Source organism: Suncus etruscus, chromosome 18 (genome assembly GCF_024139225.1).
Source record: "Suncus etruscus isolate mSunEtr1 chromosome 18, mSunEtr1.pri.cur, whole genome shotgun sequence".
NCBI lineage: Eukaryota > Metazoa > Chordata > Mammalia > Eulipotyphla > Soricidae > Suncus > Suncus etruscus.
Window position 1 is genome coordinate 17261016 of NC_064865.1, and position 19398 is coordinate 17280413.

The following is a 19398-nucleotide window of genomic DNA, read 5'->3' on the forward strand; positions in this document are numbered from 1 at the left end:
AGCCTGTAATTTTAATGCCCAGAACTCCACAGGATGATTTTTAAGGTTTCTTCCACTTTGATCTAATTTATAGGAGGCTAGAGTGATAAGATAGTCCCCTGTACTCAGAATCACTCCAGGGAGTGCTTAGGGGATATGGAAGACGGAGAATTGACCATAGGTTGTTTGCTTGCAAGGCAAACACCCTCCCCACTGTACGATCACTCAGGCCCTTAACATTCATTTTAAATTGGGTTGATTTTTGTTGTGTCAGAGTGAACCCAGGGCTTCACACACACAATACAGGCAGTGCTCTAGTGCTAACCTGCACACCAACCTCTTTAAATCCAGTTTTAACAAAAAATAAACCTGTCACTTCATTATGCCTTTTCAATAGATAGGAAATTAGCATCAGAGAGATAGTACAGAGATTAAAGCTTTTGCCTTGCTGGTAGGTAGATGGCCCCAGTTTGATCTCTGGCAACCCATAAGATCCCCTAAGCTCAGAACCAGGAGCAAGCTCTGAAACAACATAAAACAAAATGAAAAAACAACACTGAAATGCAATCAAGAGCAACTTTGGAACTATTAAAAAAAAAAAAAAGATAGATGAACAGGCAAACAAAAACTAAACTAAATAAATTTATAGAAACTGAGTGAAAGGGGGCCGGCGAGGTGGCGCTAGAGGTAAGGTGTCTGCCTTGCAAGCGCTAGCCAAGGAAAGGACCACGGTTCGATCCCCCGGCGTCCCATATGGTCCCCCCAAGCCAGGGGCAATTTCTGAGCGCGTAGCCAGGAGTAACCCCTGAGCATCTAACGGGTGTGGCCCGAAAAACCAAAAAAAAAAAAAAAAAAAAAAAAAAAAAAAAAAAAAAGAAACTGAGTGAAAGAAAATGAAAAAAAATTTGGCTGAAACTACAAGTGGCCCCAGGGTCAGATCACATACCACACAGGATTTGCATCCCTGATGTTGTTCAGTACTACGTCTGGGTCATGGAAACTGAATACAAAGTCTTACTGTTGGGAACTAGAGCAGTACATGGGTAAGGCATTTTGTATTGCTGAACCAGGTTCGATCCCTGTCATCTCATATGGTGCCCATGCACTGTCAGGAGTAATTCCTGAGTGTAGAGCCAGGGTGATTCCAGCATTGCTGGGTGTGTTCCAAAACAAGACCCCCAATCTTACTATTTTGAGATGTGCTAATACAGCAGTGTAAATAAGGACTGAGATTATCTTGGCTTTTATATTGGTGTTATAAAAATATCTCTTGGAAAACATAAAGTAAAATGTCCTTTGATGGTTTTAAGACCACATCTATGTGGGTTCTTTTGTGTTTGTTTTTCTTTGTGCGCAACACCTAGTGATGCTCAGGGCTTACTCCTGGCTCTGATTTCAGCGATCACTCCTGGTGATTCTTGGGTGACCATGTGGGCTACTGAGTTCTATGTCTTTGTCTATGTTCAGCCAGGAATGGAACTCAGGGTCACACACATGCAGATTCAAAAGCGCAACCACTTGGCAACAGACATCCCTGGCCCTTAAGGTTATAACTTGTTTGACAAACAACTTGTTAAAAGACCTTTTAACCCCATTATATTTCTCTAGCATCAAAATAGCAGCTTGACTCGTGACACCCAGTAGTGACTGCTTACACTTTTCCTAGTGTTACAATAATTAACAGCTGCTCATGGGGTTGGAATTGCTCCCACAGTATGCTACCTATTGACTGATTGAAGCTGGGTCTTCAGCTCTAACTCTTCAGTCAGAACTCCTATCACTCTGACCTCCCACAATTTAATATCTGAAAACCTCTTTATAATCCTGAAACTTGACATTGGTAGGTTTACTTTCAGGTAAACCTGAAAAAGACAACACATAAAGGGTAACACAATTTTCCCAACAGAAAGGAAATCCTTGATCACAGTTACATGCAAGAGTAGCTTGGCTTGGGATCAGGAAGTCTTGTCTTTTCCAGTGTGCATAGAGGCAGTATGGAGAGGAGCTGCAAGTAAGTGCGTGATCCAAGACAACGGTGACACAAAGTAAACCACTAGGCCTACAAATGGCTGCAGTTGGGACCTGGTTCAAATCACAGCTTAGAATATGGTCCTGAGGGGCCGGAGAGATAGCATGGAGGTAAGGCGTTTGCCTTTCATGCAGGAGGTCATCGGTTCGAATCCCGGCACCCCATATGGTCCCCCGTGCCTGCCAGGAGCAATTTCTGAGCCTGGAGTCAGGAATAACCCCTGAGCACTGCCGGGTGTGACCGAAAAACAAAACAAGAATATGGTCCTGAACACAGGGTTAGAGGCAATTTCTGAGCTTAGGGGTGTCTAACCCCCCTAAAAAAGTAATGCATGGGAGGAAACATGGGTTTAATTCTGACATCGGTACCCCATGTTGCCACCAGGGTACCACCAGGTGCAGTAAAAGGGGGAGAGCATAGACTGAGTTACATGTTCTGCACGTGGCTGGCTCCTGAGTGTGACCTTAGAGAGAGAAGCCCAAAGGCCAGTGAAGTTTTCTCAGGTAACCCCTTCCACTCAGCCTGGCAGCACCAGGTCCTCAGGTTCTCCCACTGAACTACCTGTAGTTCCCAGATAATTTTCCCAGGTTCTCTGAGCAACACTTGGGTGTACCCCAACCCTCACTATGTCTGACAAGCATTCTTTAGGAGCACAGTATAACATTCATTAGAAATACTAGTTAAATGATATTCATTAGGAAGATATGTTTTTAATGAAATAACACCATACCTTAGAATCAATTCATCACGTGCCATAACTTTGAAGTCTGTTTCACTCAGTCGAACCTATAAAGAATTAAAATATAAACTACTCATTAAAAAAATTCCATACGTTGGGGGCTTGAGCATTTGCCTTGCATATTTCCAACTGGGTTCAATCCCTGGCATCCAATATGGTCCACCAAGCCCATAAGAAGTGATTTCTGGGGCCGGAGAGATAACATAGAGGTAAGGCGTTTGCCTTTCATGCAGGAGGTCATCGGTTCGAATCCTGGCATCCCATATGGTCCCCCATGCCTGCCAGGAGCAATTTCTGAGCCTGGAGCCAGGAATAACCCCTGAGCACTGCCGGGTGTGACCCAAAAACAACCAAAAAAATAAATAAATAAAAAAAAGTGATTTCTGAGTGTAGAGCAAAAGTAACCCTTGAGCATAGCTGGGCATGGCCTAAACACCCCGTCCATAAAAAGAAACCCCAAACAGGAGGATAATACATGAGTTAAGGTGCCTGCCTTGCAAGTGGCCAACTCCAATTCTATCCCAACACTACACATGGTTCCCAATTACCCAGGAGTAATCACTTAGCAGAGCTGGGAGTAAGCCCAGAACATTGCTAGGTGTGACCTCAAAACCAATTCCCTTTAAAGGCCTCAGCACATGCTTTGCACAAGTGACTCCTTGTGCACCACAGAATGTGAAACCTGAGAACCGCAAATGTTAAAGACCATCAGTATTTATTTTCTTTTTTTTTTTTTTTTTTTGGTTTTTGGGCCACACCCGGCATTGCCCAGGGGTTACTCCTGGCTGTTTGCTCAGAAATAGCTCCTGGCAGGCACGGGGGACCATATGGGACACCGGGATTCGAACCAACAACCTTAGGTCCTGGATCGGCTGCTTGCAAGGCAAACACCGCTGTGCTATCTCTCCGGGCCCCAGTATTTATTTTCTTAGTTTCATAAAAACAGGATCATCTTTTTTCACTTTAGTTTTGGGGTCATATCTAGTGGTGCTCAGGTCTTACTCTAGACCAGAGGTGTTGTACAGAGGGCCGTTTGCGGCCTGCTGAGAGCAGGGCCCAAGCTGCAGAGAGGCTGGTACAGATCTACAACTTCCTAGAGGGGTCTCCAACTCTCGGCCCGCGGGCTGTTTGTGGCCCTCTGTACAACATTTTGTGGCCCTGCCCTAGAGAAATCTTTTTTTGTTTTGTTTTGTTTTAGTTATTTGGGTCACAACCCCAATGTTCAAGGCTCACTACTGACTTTGCACTCAAGGATCACCCCAACTTTGCCTCCCAAGGCCCGCAGGTAAATTGAGTTCGAGACCCCTGCGTCTAGACTCAGGAATCACTCCTGTCTAGGGGATGATAATGGGTGCTAGGGATTAAATCCAGGCTGGCTGGTGCAAGATGAGCACCTTGCCAACTGTACTAACTGTGCAGCCCAGAAATCTACCTTTAAATGCCTGATTGCTAGGTTCTTAGGAGTTTCCTTATTACTGAAGTACAAAAGCCCCTTCCTCGAGGAGCTGCTTCTTTTTTTCCTCAAGGAGCTTCTTTTTTTTTTTTTCAAGGAGCTTCTTGATGAGACACAATAAACCTTACCAGCAAGAACTTCAATGTAGTATTTGCTTGTTTGTTTTGGTTTGGTTTATTGGGCCACAATGGCTGTGCCCAGGATATATGATCAAATGGTTCACAGATTACTGGAGAAGAGTACAAAACTGAACAGCCATTCTGAAAAAACTTGCTGATGCCGAAAGAGTGGCTGAACTCTGAATATGTCCCAGAGAAATACAATTTATTTTCATGTTTCACAAATGTTCACAGCCATTTCATGTGTAATAAATCAAAAGTGAATTCAACATCTAATAGATTAATAGCCAAAATTAGGTGTATCCAGACCAGAGCAATAAGTACAGACTACTGCTCTATGAAATATCTTGAACAAACCTCAAAGGAGCTCATGTACTTTCATAAGCTGACATATAACATTGGTGAGACAGTCATAGAAATGAAGAACTGGTTGCAGTGAAAACACAGCAGGGAAAGTGCCTGCTTTCTTTCACACAGCTGACCCAGGTCATCATATAGTCTTCATAAGCACCATCAGGAATGTTTCCTGAATGCAGAGCCAGGAGTAACCTGAGCATAGCTGGATGTGGGCCAAGAATGACAACAACAAAAAATGGGAGAGCTGATTATAGTAGGTACCAGGACTTAGGGACAGTATGGCTAGAAAGGCATCGAATAAGAAAGATTTGGGCCCAGAGAGATAGCACAGTGGTGTTTGCCTTGCAAGCAGCCAATCCAGGACCAAAGGTGGTTGGTTCGAATCCCGGTGTCCCATATGGTCCCCCGTACCTGCCAGGAGCTATTTCTGAGCAGACAGCCAGGAGTAACCCCTGAGCACTGCCGGGTGTGGCCCAAAAACCAAGAAAGATTCATGTCTATGGCTAACTATGGGTTGTTACACAAAGTGTCACAGAAGACAAAACTGCATGCAGCTGTGCAGAGACATACTTGCATGTACAATGAGTAAAAGAGGAACTTGAGGGCTGTGCCAGTGACGGTTCTTGACTATTCTGAACTAAGCGAGGCTGAATGTCCAAACGTCCAAGGGGGCTGGGTGAACAGGCCTCACAGCTCATTCTTAGCACACGTCTCTGCACCTGCAACTTCCTATGAAGTTGAAATCCCAGTGACGGTTCTTGACTATTCTGAACTAAGCGAGGCTGAATGTCCAAACGTCCAAGGGGGCTGGGTGACAGGCCTCACAGCTCATTCTTAGCACACGTCTCTGCACCTGCAACTTCCTATGAAGTTGAAATCTCCCCCTTTTTTTGGGGGGCCACACCTAGGGGTGCTCAGGGGTTACTCCTTCTTCTAGGCTCAGGACTTATTCCTGGTGGTACTCAGTGGACTATTCAGGGTACCAGGGAATTAAACTCAGCAACACAAGTGCCTTACCCAGCCCTAAAGTGCAATCTTTTACCTTATATAGTATCTTCTTAAAATTTTTTATTAATATGTTTAAGCACAATGGTTACAAACATGTTTGTAGTTGGATTTCAGTCATAAAAAAGTACACCACCAGTGCAACCTTCCCACCTCCAATGACCCCCATTTCTTTCCTCCCCCACTCCTAGTTTGTCTACAAGACAGGCAGGCATTCTATTTCTCTCACTCACTACCATTGTCATGATAGTTGTTAGAGTGGTTATTTCTCTAACTGCACTCACCACTCTTTGTGGTAAGCTTCATATTGTGGGCTGGTTCATCTCTATTGTTTCTGGGTATTACTACAATATTAACTTTTATTTTTTCTTAAATCCTACAGATGAGTGAAACTATTTTGTGTCTGTCTCTCTCTGACTTACTTCACACAGCATAATAGTTTCCATGTCCATTCATGTATAGGAAAATTTCATGACTTCATTATTCCTGACAGCTGCATAGTATCCCACTATGTTATATAGTATCTTTTTTTTTTCCCTTTTTGGGCCACAACGGGTGATGCTCAGGTTACTCCTAGCTATGCGCTCAGAAATCGCTTCTGGCTTGGGAGACCATAAGAACACCTAGGGATGGAACCGCGTTCTGTCCTAGGTTAGCCATGTGCAAGGCAAACGCCTTACCACTTGTGCCACTGCTCCGGCTTGGTTATATAGAATCTTTTTTTTTTTTTTTTGTGGTATTTGGGTCACACCCGGCAGTGCTCAGGGGTTTTTCCTGGCTCCGTGCTCAGAAATTGCTCCTGGCATGCACGGGGGACCATATGGGACGCCGGGATTCGAACCGATGACCTTCTGCATGAAAGGTAAATGCCTTACCTCCATGCTATCTCTCCGGCCCCGGTTATATAGAATCTTAAAACTTATAAGTTCTGTAATTTACCTAAATTGTTCACTTAAATGTTTACATTTTTTTGTTTTGTTTTAGGGCCACACCCATTGACGCTCAGGGATTACTCCTGGCTATGCGCTCAGAAATTGCTCCTGGCTTGGGAGGACCATACCAGACGCTGGGGTATCAAACCGTGGTTCCTCCTAGGCTAGTGCTTGCAAGGCAGACGCCTTACCTCTAGCTCCACCATTCTGGCCCCAAATGTTTACATTTTTTAAATTGGGGGGGAGTTTGGACCCCCAAAATGGTACTCAAGCCTTACACCTGGCTGGGCTCACAAAACCATATTGATTGTTGGGGATCAAATATGGGTCAGCAATGTGCAAGGCAACTATAGTATCTCTCCAACCCCAAAAATTTACTAGTTATTAAGCTCATACTCTTTTCTGAGCTGTTACTAAACTCCTTAGAAACTATATTACTAACTTGTTACTTCCTGTCTGTAACATTAACTCAACTAATGTAGCACAGGGAAAACAGACCAGAAAAACTTCAGCAGTAAAACCAATATCTAGGGGCCAGAGACATAACATGGAGGTAGGGCGTGCGTTTGCCTTGCATGCAGGAGGACGGTGGTTCAAATCTGGGCATCCCATATGGTCCCGAGCCTGCCAGGAGCGATTTCTGAGATTGCTGGTGTGACCCAAAAACAAACAAACAAAAATTCTAAGAATTATGTGCAACCCCTTAAAAATATACATAGGTGGGGCCAAAGTGACTGCATAGCAGAATGGGTGTTTGCCTTGCATGCAGCCAACCGGGTTAGATCCCCAGCATCCCATCTGGTTCTGAGTCTGCCAGGAGTGATGTCTGAGCACAGAGCCAGGAGAAACCCCAGAGCAGCGCCAGGTGTGGCTCAAAAACAAACAAAAAAAGCCCAAAACCCAAAGATATAGGAAAGGCTAGAGCTATAGTACAGTGGGTAAAGTGCTTGTCTTATATGTAGCCAACCTATGTTTGACCCCTCGGACCACATATGATCTTGAGCCCCGTCAGGAATGATCCATGAGCAGAGCCAGGAGTAAGCCCCTCTAGCATTGCTAGATGTAGCCTGCAACAAACTACGGTGTGTGAGTAATTGGTGGGGTGCCCTATATCCAGAGGTGCTCAGGGATTACTCCTTACGCTGCACTAAAGAATTATACCTGGTGGTACTTAGGAGACCTTATGACCTTATGGGATGCAAGGGATTGAACCTGTGTCAGCTACATATAAGACTAGTGCCCTACCCACTGTACTATTGCTCCAGCCCCTGTAGTAGATATTTAAATGAGAGAGAGAGAGAGAGAGAGAGAGAGAGAGAGAGAGAGAGAGAATGTGTGTGTGTGTGTGTGTTCATATAAGCAATGTTCAGCAGCTTCTCCTAGCAGGGGCTCAGGGGTTGAACCTGGGTTGTTGGGCAATCAAAACAAACACCACCACACACACAAAAGCTCTAGCCCAGATCCTTCATTCTTATTTTGTATGTCCTCAAAGACGAGGCTATCTTTCTAAGTTTTCCAGAAACTGCATCCATTCTGAAACACATGATCTAGAATATGTAAGCTCTAGAATACGTAAGTTCTAGCATACTATACACCTCTGCTCCGGGGAATGCAGAAGTACCAAAAGCAGGTTCATTCACTCTACTGTGGGCCACCTCCTACCCAAATGCTTAGAAACAGCTGGGAGGGAAACTTACTTTTTTGGGAAGAGGTTCCTCGTTGGTCATTTTGAAACCTAGAGAAAAGAGTAAGGAGAAGAGATTCAATTAATTTCCTAGCAGTTATAAGGGAAGGCAATACACAGGGTCCTTTGCAACTAAGTAATACTGATGAACTCAAAGACAAAAATTAGAGCAATGCTTTTCAACTCAAATATAAACCTTTTATTTTAGAATAGCTTTGTAGATTTAAGAAAAATTGTCTAAGTATACTTCTACATCTAGTGTCTCTTTGGTAAACATCTTTTGGGGGTGTGTGTGTTTTCTTGTGCTCAGGGATCACTCCCAGGAGGCCATGGAGAACCATTTAGGGTCCCGGGAATCAAACCTGGGTCAGTCACATGCAAGGAAAGCATTTCCAAGGTACTATCTCCTCTCCTGGCCCCATTTCACTTTTTTTTTTTTTTGGTTTCATTTTTGAGTAATACGCAGCAATACTCAGGGGTTTCTTCTAGCAGGTTCAGAAGACCAAATGGGATGCCAGGGATAAAATCTGGGTCCTGGTTGGTTTTGTGCAAATCAAGCGCCCTCCCCCAATGTACTCTGTCTAGCCCGTGTTTTATTTAGTTCTTAATTTTCTTTTCTTTTTCTTTTTCTTTTTTTTTTTTGGTTTTTGGGCCACACCCGTTTGACGCTCATGGGTTACTCCTGGCTATGTGCTCAGAAATCGTCCCTGGCTTGGGGGGACCATATGGGATGCCGGGGGATCGAACCGCGGTCCGTTCCTTGGCTAGCGCTTGTAAGGCAGACACCTTACCTCTAGCGCCCCTTCCCGGCCCAGTTCTTAATTTTCTTTTGTAAAGTTCGCATGGGGAGTGGAGGTGGTGAATGTAGAAGAGACTCACTCACTTCCCAGCACCTAGCCAGGAGTCTCTCTTTCTCTCTCTCTCTTCTCTTCCCTCCCTCCCCCTCCCCCCTCTCGTCCAGCTCACTGGACTAAATGATGCAAAGCAACGTTAGCATGGGGAGTGGGGTGGTGAATGTAGAAGAGACTCACTCTTGATCCAGAAATGGAATGATCACTCCTTTACTGAGGGGAGTGATCCCCAGCACCTAGCCAGGAGTGTGAGTGTCATTGTCATTCTCTCTCTCTCTCTCTCTCTCTCTCTCTCTCTCTCTCTCTCTCTCTCTCTCACACACACACACACACACACACACATACACACAAAGTTCTACTCTTGATGTCATACGGATATGGATAATCTAGCACACAATTAGCTGCTCTATCTAAATTTCACTTAGCTCTACTGTAAAAGGTTACTGACAAATTCAGGCAGAGACCAGCTGCATTATCTGTACTGTTTTTTCATTCTGTCACACACAGCAGCTTCAGCACTGGTATGGGGCCAATTTCAGCTGGGGTTCTCTAGATGGAGGTGCTATGAAGGGACCCACATGAGGTCAGGGAGCCAATTTAGGTAGGGTCTCCCATGTAAGGCACCAGTTCCACCCCCTGCAGTTCAGCTCTCTCCCTGGCCCCAATGTGCTGTGGCTTAGATCCCTGAGCACCTTGCTGGTATCACACACAATCCCACCCGAGCATGGCCAGAGTGGATCCCAAAGAACAAACAAGGCATTTAAACTATTTACAAATATGATATATACAAGCTAACAAAGAAGTTCACACCAGAAAAAAAGGGGAAAAATTTAAAAAACTGACTTGAAAACCAGAAAAAGAAAAGTTCACACCAGGAACAGAGCTTGAAAGAAACTCCCCACTTTATAGTTAAGCACTGTTGGGTCTCATACTATGCCCAATTCCCAAGACCACTGATTTTTCCAAGACCATTTTCTTTTTCTTTTTTTGGTTTTTGGGTCACAGCCCACAGCACTCAGGGGCTACTCTTGGATCTATGCTCAGAAATCGCTCCTGGCAGGCTCGGGGGACCAAATGGGATGCCGGGATTTGAACCACTGTCCTTCTGCATGCAAGGAAAACTTATTTCTCCAGCCCCAAGACCATTTTCTACGTTACCTATAAATCCTAAGTCTCTAAGTCAGAGATTCTCCTTCAACGGTTTCTAGGTACTGGTTTTCAGACCAGGCACTGTGCTGAAGAAACCAGCAGGCAACACAAGCGGGCATTATAACATAATTACAACTTTTTTCCTCTTATACAACCTATGAAGGAAGGCAAGACCCCATTTCTAAGCCCCAAGTCTCTTGCTCTATCTCTGTCTTTAAATTGGCCTGTTAGTCCCTTTACTGCCCCATTCCTGATCTTTGTGGCCACATCAGAACCAGCTACTCACAGCTACTGTGATCCAGTCAGTCCAACATCTGGGAAATAAGCCTCACCATGTTTATCTCCACTCCAACAAAACCTCAACACAGAAACAACGCCTGGCTTTCCTTGGAACTAATCTGAGTTTTTTATTTATTTATTTTTTTTGGCTTGGGAGCCATACCCAGTTCTGTGCTCAGGGGACCATACTGAGGATGAAAGTAGGGTCAGCAATTTCCAAATAAGTGCTTTATCCCCTGTACTATTTCCCCCGCCTTTATTTGTTTTGTTTATTGGGCCACAACTGGCAATACAAAGGACTCAACTCCTGGCTGAGGACCATTATGTGGTGTGGGGGAATCAGGCCTGGGTTATTGGCTAAAAAAGTGCCTTGTTTACTGTACTGTCCTGAGTTTTAGTATTTTTAGTTAAAAATATTAGTAATAGGGACTGGGTTAAAATATTAGTACTGGGGCCAGAGAGATAGCATGGATAGAGGTAAGGTGTTTGCCTTGTGTGCAAAAGGACAGTGGTTCGAATCCGGTCATCCCATATGGTCCCCCAAGGCTGCCAGGAGTGATTTCTGAACATAGAGCAGGAATAAGCCCTGAGCACTCCTGTGTGACCCCCCCAAAATATTAGTACTAGAGACTGAATTATAATTATAACTAAACTAGAGCGAAATAACAAACTAAAAAGTGTCATAGAGAGAGCACAGGGGTGAAGGTACTTGGCTCGTGTGGCATGCCAACCACCCCATAAGTTCTCTGAGCAGACAGGTGGTCCTGAGCACTGCCACAGGCTTATACAATCAGAAGCCTGCCCCATACATACAAAACCAAAATCTCAAAAAAATTCTCTTTTGTTTTTTGAGCCACACCCAACAGTGCTCAGGAGTTACTTATTCCTGGCTCTGCACTTGGGGATCACACCTGGCAGGCTGGGTGGGGGGCAGATAATGGGATGCTGAGAATGGAGCCTGGGTTGGACATGTGCAAGGCAAACACCCTCCCCACTGAGCTATCATTTCGGCCCTTAAGACATTTTTTTTTAAAAGACACATTTTTATTTTTTATGAATAATATTTTTTTTTTTGTGGTTTTTGGGTCACACCCGGCACTTCTCAGGGTTTTTTCCTGGCTCTGTGCTCAGAAATTGCTCCTGGCATGCACGGGGGACCATGTGGGACGCCGGGATTCGAACTGATGACCTTCTGCATGAAAGGTAAATGCCTTACCTCCATGCTATCTCTCCGGCCCCCTTAAGACATTTTTTATTGGGGAACTGCCACATCCTGTGATGCTTAGGGAACTTATGGGGTGGGATATCGCTGATGGAACCTGTGTCAGCCTCTTGCAAGGTAAGCACCCTCTCCACTGTACTCAGGTCCATGGCCTGGTTTTTCTTCATAAGGCTTCTGACCTGTCATTCTGTTTACTGATTTGATTTTCCAAAGTATAAAAACAGACCACCAGAAACATTTCATTCACCGTCAATGGCTCTGTAGTTTGCAGGCATTCAAACATGTGCTTAGTGAAGTGTGAACAAGTCCAGCTACTTCAGTTGCTATTGAGATCATGAGAACCAAAAAAAAGCCAATCTCATTTGGTTGTAAAATTAATATGACCATGCAGAGAGGATACATGTTTTTATTTTTTTTTGGTTTTTGTTTTTTTGGGCCATATCTTGCAGCGCTCAAAGGTTACTCCTGGTTCTTCGGTCAGAAATCACCCCTGGCAGACTTGGGAGACCATACAGAGTTCTGGGAATCAAACCCAGGTCTGTCATGGGTCAGGCAAGTGCAAGGCAAATTCCCTACTGCGGTGCTATCTCTCTGGTTCCAGAGTGACATGTTTTCTGAGTGACTGAAAACATCTTCAACTACCACACTTTTATAGCCAACCTGTCATCTAGTTACTAAGTACTATCACTACTCAGAACTTCTACAACCGAAGGGGGGGTGATCAATGACAAGATGACCTGGGCACTCTAGAGGAAGGAGGCTGACATTGGTGGTGAGGGTGGGATGGGTGTTCAAATACTGTAGGGCTAAAACGCAATTACGAAGAATTTTATAAACCATGGACCAGGAATGACTCAAAAACAAAACCACCCACCCAAACAAACAAAAACCCAAACCCCTCCTTGAAGCATATATTGTTTAATATAGAGTAAAAGCCAGTTTACACACTAATAGCTGTGTTTTATTTATTTATTTATTTATTTATTTATTTATTTATTTATTTATTGGTTTTTGGGCCACATCCGGTAACACTAAGGGGTTACTCCTGGCTATGCGCTCAGAAGTAGCTCCTGGCTTGGGGGACCAAATGGGATGCCGGGGGATCAAATCTCGGTCCGTCCTAGGCTAGCGCTGGCAAGGCAGACACCTTACCTCTAGCGCCACCGCGAGGGCCCCAATAGTTGTGTTTTAAAAAAGAATGAAGGGGCCCGGAGAGATAGCACAGCAGCGTTTGCCTTGCAAGCAGCCGATCCAGGACCAAAGGTGGTTGGTTCAAACCCTGGTGTCCCATATGGTTCACCGTGCCTGCCAGGAGCTATTTCTGAGCAGACAGCCAGGAGTAACACCTGAGCACCTCCGGATGTGGCCCAAAAACCAAAAACCAAAAAAAAAAAAAAAAAAAAAAAAAAGAATGAAGTGGGGCCTGAGCAACAGCACAGTGGGAAAGGCATTTATTTGCCTTGCATGTGACCAACTGGGGTCCAATCAGTGGTTTCCCATATGGCCACCCAAACACCGCTGCAATTGACTCCTGAATACAGAGCCAAGAGTAACCTCTGAGCACTGCCAGGTGTGGCCCAGGCCCAAAAACCAAAAACCAAACCCCCCCCCAAAAAAGAAAGATGAGATTGGAGCTATATAGTACAGCGAGGAGGGTTTTTGCCTTGTATGCAGCCAGACTGGATTCAATTCCCGGCATCCTCAAGGTCCCCTGAATACTGCCATTAGAAACCTGAGTATCACTGGATATGGCCCTCAAACAAACAAAAACAATAACAGAAAAACAAAAGAATAAAAAGAAGGGGATGGAGTGATAGTACAATAACCAGGTTTAGTCCCCAGTACTGCATACATATTGTCTGTGAGCCCACCAGGAGTGATCCCAGGTTCAAAGCCAGGAATAAGGCCTGTACACAACTGGTGTTGCCCCCAAACGAAAGGGCTTAGGAGACAGCACTGTCAAGGTATATCCTAGAACCACACATCATGAAAGCCATGAAACCGTGAGAGGCAACCAAGATCAGATTTAGGTGATCGGTCTCACCCTTGGGTCCTACACTGAGCCAATGATGTACACATAGCCTTTGATGAAGTTAAATTTTGATACATTGTTTTTGGTATTTTGGGGGGGGGGCACATCAGTTGGTGTTCAGGGATCACAACTGGCAGGATTGGGGAATAAAACTTGGATTAACTGAATGTAAAGCAAGTGCCTTTTTTTTTGGTTTTTGGGTCACACCCGGCAGCGCTCAGGGGTTACTCCTGGCAGGCTCGGAGGACCATATGGGATGCCGGGATTGGAACCAATGACCTTCTGTATGAAAGGCAAACGACTTTCTCTCCAGCCCTGCAAGTGCCTTTTTATCTGCTATCTTTGGTCCTGAAAATAAATCTTAACTACACATACCTTATAAGTTATCTATTTTCTTTATAAAAATAATTGTAGGGGGAAGAGATTGCACAGTGGGTAGGGCATTTGCTTGCATGTGGCCGACCCAGGTTTGATACCTGGCATATGTAGTCTCCTGAAACTACCAGGAGGAATTTCTGAGCAAAGTGCCATAAGGCCTGAGTGCCATCAGGTGTGGGCAAACCAACCATTCAAACAACCCAAACTCCTAAAGGGCTGGGGAAAGCACAGCGGGTTTGTCGCTTGCCTAGCAAGTTCAATCCCTCCTTGGCTGCCCCCAGTACCATTAGGTGGGGATGATACCTGGTTGCCAGGGTAACCCTTGAGCGTCACTGGGTGCGGCTCAAAAACCAAACACTCCCTCTCCTTCCAAAAAAAGAGAAAACCCTCAAATTGTTTTAGATGAAGTGAGGATTTCATATAAATGTGTGCTTATGTCAACTTAGTCATTTCAAGCATCAGTTATCTAATTTGCAAATGGAAGTACTTTCAAAGAAATGTTTGTTCCTGGATTTAAAAATCAGTTTTTCTTTGAGATTCCATGATTTGCAATAAAATTCACAGTCTGAGGAAAGGTAAGTTGAAACATGGTAAAAAAAAAAAAACAACAACAAAACAAAACAAAACAGTGTGGAGCCAGAGATAGTAGGGCGCTTGGCTTGGACTGCATTCCATATGGTCCCCTGAGCACCACCAGGAGTGATTCCTGAGTGCAAGGAACACTGCAGGTGCATAGCCCAAACAAAAACAAAAATATTTTTTGTACCGCTAAGCCTCACCCAGAAGGTTTTTTCTGGCTCTATGCTCAGGGATCACTCCTGACAGTGCTGGAGTGTTCATATGTGGTGCCAAAGAGCAAACCTAGATTGGCCGTGTGCAAGGATAATACCCCTGCCACTGAACTCTCTCTCCAGTGAGGCTTCTATTTTAAAGCAGTAACAAAACAACCTGGCTCACAATACTTATTTTTCACACTGCGTGAACATGCTAAGAAATTTACTAGCCTTCCAATAAATATGTTCCATTCTAAATTCACAAAGACAATAAATAGACAGTCTTGGTTCTAAATAGCCTTTTCTCACATCAGAAAAATGAAATGACTTAAATATCATCACCAGAGATATACTACTGTCAAGCCTAGTTGAATCCTGAACCTTTTTTTTTTTTGTGTTTGGTTCACACCCGACAGCGCTCAGAGGTTATTCCTGGCTCTATGCTCAGAAATGCTCCTGGTAGTTTTAGGGGACCATATGGGATGCCAGAATTCGAAACACTGTCCTTCTACATGCAAGGCAAATGCCTTAAGTCCATGCTATCTCTCCCGCCCCAAATCCTGAACCTTGAAAGAAAAATAGAACTATATGCTCCACACTGAGGTACTTACCTAATCATCACAACTTTTCAAAGTTAAAGTTAGTTCCCATATTTCAGACAATGAGTTATTAGATGCTTGCACTTCTAGGTGTGTGCCCTCCCTAAAAATGGACAAGTAGGGCTACCTTCTAGAGATGGGTAAAGATTAGTCAAAGGTTTAAAAAAATAATAATTCTATCTTTTTATTTGGAGGAGTTGAGAGGTATGGGCCCTCAATTAATAGATTGAGGGTTAGGAAACTAAAGCCAGGGCCAGCCTCTCAGATTAATTCTCCCACTTGCCCAACCTCAACAGTGATTAAACCAGAGCTCACTAGAGATGGAAGCAAAAGAAATCCCTTTTCAAAAAGGGACCATGTAGGGGCCCTAAGCAAGAGCACAGCGGGAGAGTGCTTGCCTTGCACAGGACCAACCCCCCCCCAAAATCCCCAGCATCCCATCTGGTCCCCCAAACACCTTCAGAAGTGATCACAAAGCACACTATGTGTGCCCCCCAAAGGACAATTTAAGGGGCTGAAGATTTGTATGCAAGAGATAAGATGTGGGTTGGGCAGTGACGCTAGAGGTAAGGTGAGACCCCATTCATGTTGGTTGTGTGCAAGGCTAGTGCCCTACCCACTATACTCATTAACCCTATAATCCTACAGTATGTAATTCAGTGTCCCTATCAAAGAGGGCCAGCAGGGTAGTACAGCATGTGGCCAAGCCACACGCTATCCTGGGCACCCATATGGTCCGGAGAACCACCAGGAATGATTCTTTGGTGCAGAGCCAGGAGTTGAGCCCTGAGCAACATCAGCCCCCCCCCCCCCCCAATCTCCTGAGACAGCACTTCTGTAATTGCAAAAAGCAAGCAGGTACCTCTTGAAAGTCATCCTAAGACAAGTGTGAAAATAACTAACCTGTCTTACAGTACAAGCCGGGGTGGGTATGCAGTGCTGGGTCCTAGTCAGGAAGCAGAAGAGCATGTGAGGCTAAGGTCCTGTGGTTTGAAGCCTGTCTATCACTGCAGACAGAGGAAACGAGGAAACCAGTTCTGCTGTCCCACAAAGGGCCCAAGTGCCATAAAAATGCCATACAAAGGATCTTTATTTTGCTCTTTTGGGAGGTGAGGCATTTGGGCTATACCAGATGGGGCTCTGTGCTCAGATAACACCCAGCTGTATTTAAGGATCATATGTAGAGCTTGGGATCTAACTGGTTGCCCATGTGCAAGGCAAGTGCCAGATCTCCTGTATTGTTATTTCTGGCCCCATGAGGGACCTTCAAATAAAATATTAATAGTAGGGGCCGGAGCGGTGGCGCAGTGACAGGGTGTTTGCCTTGCATGCAGCTGACCCAGGATGGACCTGGGTTTGATCTCCGGTGTTCCATATGGTCCCCCAAGCCAGGAGCGATTTCTGAGCGCATAGCCAGGAGTAACTCCTGAGCATCACCGTGGCCCCAAAAACAAACAAACAACTAATAGTAACATAAAAGACAATGTGTGCACACGCTACACCTGGCAATATTCAGGGGTTACTCTTGGCTTTGTACTCAGGGATGACTCCTGGAGAACCTCAGGAACCCTATGGGAATGCCTGGAACCAAGTGCCCTCCAGGTTCAGTGAGAGACAATTTTACGTGCATTTAGGACAGATGAAAAGCAATCCCTATTAACTACTGCATTGTCAGGAGGTGAGCCTTTTACTTAGAGCACAGAGCGCTTACTACCTTACTATACAATGGGATTAGTTCTGGGAATGCTTAAAAGTTCTCGGCTGATGAGCAAAGTAGCAGAAAACATTGAGGCAGAAAACAAAGTAACAAAAAATAGACCTAAGGTAAGTATCTAGTTTGAATACCTTTGCTAAAGGATCTCCCAACAGTTTTTGTTTTTATTTTTGGTGGGGGGACACCCTTGATAAAAGAGCTCCTTGATAAAAGGATTACTCCTAGCTCTGCTCCGAGGAATTATCATTCCCGGAGAGGGCCCTAGAGTGCCAGGGATGGAACCCGGGCGGGCCGCGTGCAAAACAAGCGCCTTCCCAACTGTCCTATCGCGGGGGAAGGGGGACACGTGAGATCCCCCCCACAAGAGTAATGCTGGAGCGATCTAGTTACATAAAGCCGACCAACCTGCAAAGTCCCTGAGGCCCAAGAGGCACACGCACCCCAAAAACTCAGCGAAAAGCGGAACAAGCACCGTGGGATCGACCCGCGCCCATGCACACCCTCCAGGGCCAGGCTCCCGGGGCCACAAGCCGCGCGCGGGCGGCTTCGGGCTCCAAACGGAAACGGCCTGGACCGCAAGCGGGGCCTCTCCCCAGCAGAAACCACCCGGCGGGTCCCGGCAGACACCTCGAGGTGGAAGGAGCAAAGTTCCGCCCGGAGAGGTCCCGGCTGGCCAGCAGGAGCCGCCGCTTATCTGCTTCTCCGAGGCGATAAGGCCAGAGGCTGCCGGCCAGCGGAGCACTCGAGGAACTCGCGGGGGCCTCCACCTTCACCTCTGCTGGCCGGGCTGCGGGGCCCCCATCTCCTCTCCCCCCGGGGCAGCCCGCACGCTCGGGGAGCTCGGGGTCTGTCCGGGAAAAAGCCTCGAGGGCAAATCGATTTCCAAGAAAGAAGCCTGACAGAGGCCGGAGGCCCATCAACTAACTCCGTTATCCGGCCGCATCAACTACTGTATACAACCTGGGCAAGAGGAGAAGCCGCCAGGCCGGCGGCCGGGGCTCCCGGGGAACAGCCACTTGATTTTCCGGGGGTGGGGAGACCCAGTGGGGTTAGGGGGCCCCCCCTGAGCTCGAAGACAAGCTTCCAGGTCATGCTGTTTCCTTTTGATGCGGGGACAGTGGGCTCGATCGGGTGCTAATTCTCTTTGGGTGGTGGGTGGGTGGGTGGACAGCTCAGGGGTTGGGGGGATCGCCCCGAGTTCGAAGACGAGCTTCCAGGTCATGCCGTTCCCTTTTTACGCGGGGACGATGGGTTCGGCCCGCTCATTCTCCTTGGTAGTGGGTGCTCAGGGGCGAGGGGGACCCCCTGAGTTCAAGGGGCAGCTTCCAGGGCATGCCGTTTCCTTTGTAGGCGGAGAAAGTGGGCTCGGCCGGCTCCTTCTCTTTGGGCGTGGGTGGGTGGACAGCTCCGGGGTAGTGGGTAAGCCGGCACCCCCTTGGGGAGCGGCGATCGGCGGGGCGGGAGGCGTGCAAGCAGATCCCCGGGGCGCCCTTCCCTCCGCTCGAGCCGCCGCAGGGCGGCTCGGCTGCAGACAGCGACGCCCCAGTTAGACAGACGAGGCGGCGCGAGGAGGCGAGGCGAGGCGAGGCGGGGCCGGGGCGCCCGGCTCGCCCACCCCCGCGCCCAGGCCGGGCGGGACTCCCGCGCGCGCGCAGCAGCCCCGGCCGGGGACCAGGGGTCTGGGGCGGCTGGAAGCCCGTCGAGGCCGCCGGGGCGCCGCGGCCGCTCGCGAGGTGCAGCGAGGGGAGACGGGGCGGCCCCAGCCCCACCCCGAGGCGCCCCTCGCCCGCCCGCCCGCCCGCCCGACCTACCTCTCCCGAGCGGGGCCGCGCGGGCGCCGCCCAAGCCCGTCACATAGAGGCCGAGGCCCAGGCCCAGGCCGCGCTCGCCCGCTCGCCCGCTCGCCGCCCCGGGCCTGCCTCCCCTTTCTTTGCGGGTCTCGCCGCCACAGCCACAAAATGGCGCTCAGGGAGGAAGCCAGGCCGCGCCCCGCCCCCTTCCGCCGCGCCCCGCCCGCCCGCCCGCCATGGCCGCGCCCACCGCCCGCCCGCCCGCCCGCCCGCGCCACTCACCCGACTCGACGCCCGGGCTCAAGGGCGGCGGG

At 47.2% G+C, this 19398-nt stretch overlaps 1 protein-coding gene across 1 annotated transcript in view; it reads right to left on the reverse strand.

Annotated features, from left to right (window-relative positions):
- Positions 1–19163, reverse strand: part of WTAP (WT1 associated protein) — a 38046-nt gene extending 18883 nt beyond the window's left edge. The window contains exons 1-3 of the mRNA XM_049765388.1: positions 19106–19163; positions 8311–8348; positions 2739–2794 (exon numbers count right to left, since the gene is read on the reverse strand). Of these exons, the coding sequence (XP_049621345.1) occupies positions 2739–2794; positions 8311–8340 (86 nt within the window). The 5' untranslated portion in view covers positions 8341–8348; positions 19106–19163. The remainder of the gene's footprint in view (positions 1–2738; positions 2795–8310; positions 8349–19105) is intronic.
- Between the last annotated feature and the right edge of the window lie 235 nt (positions 19164–19398).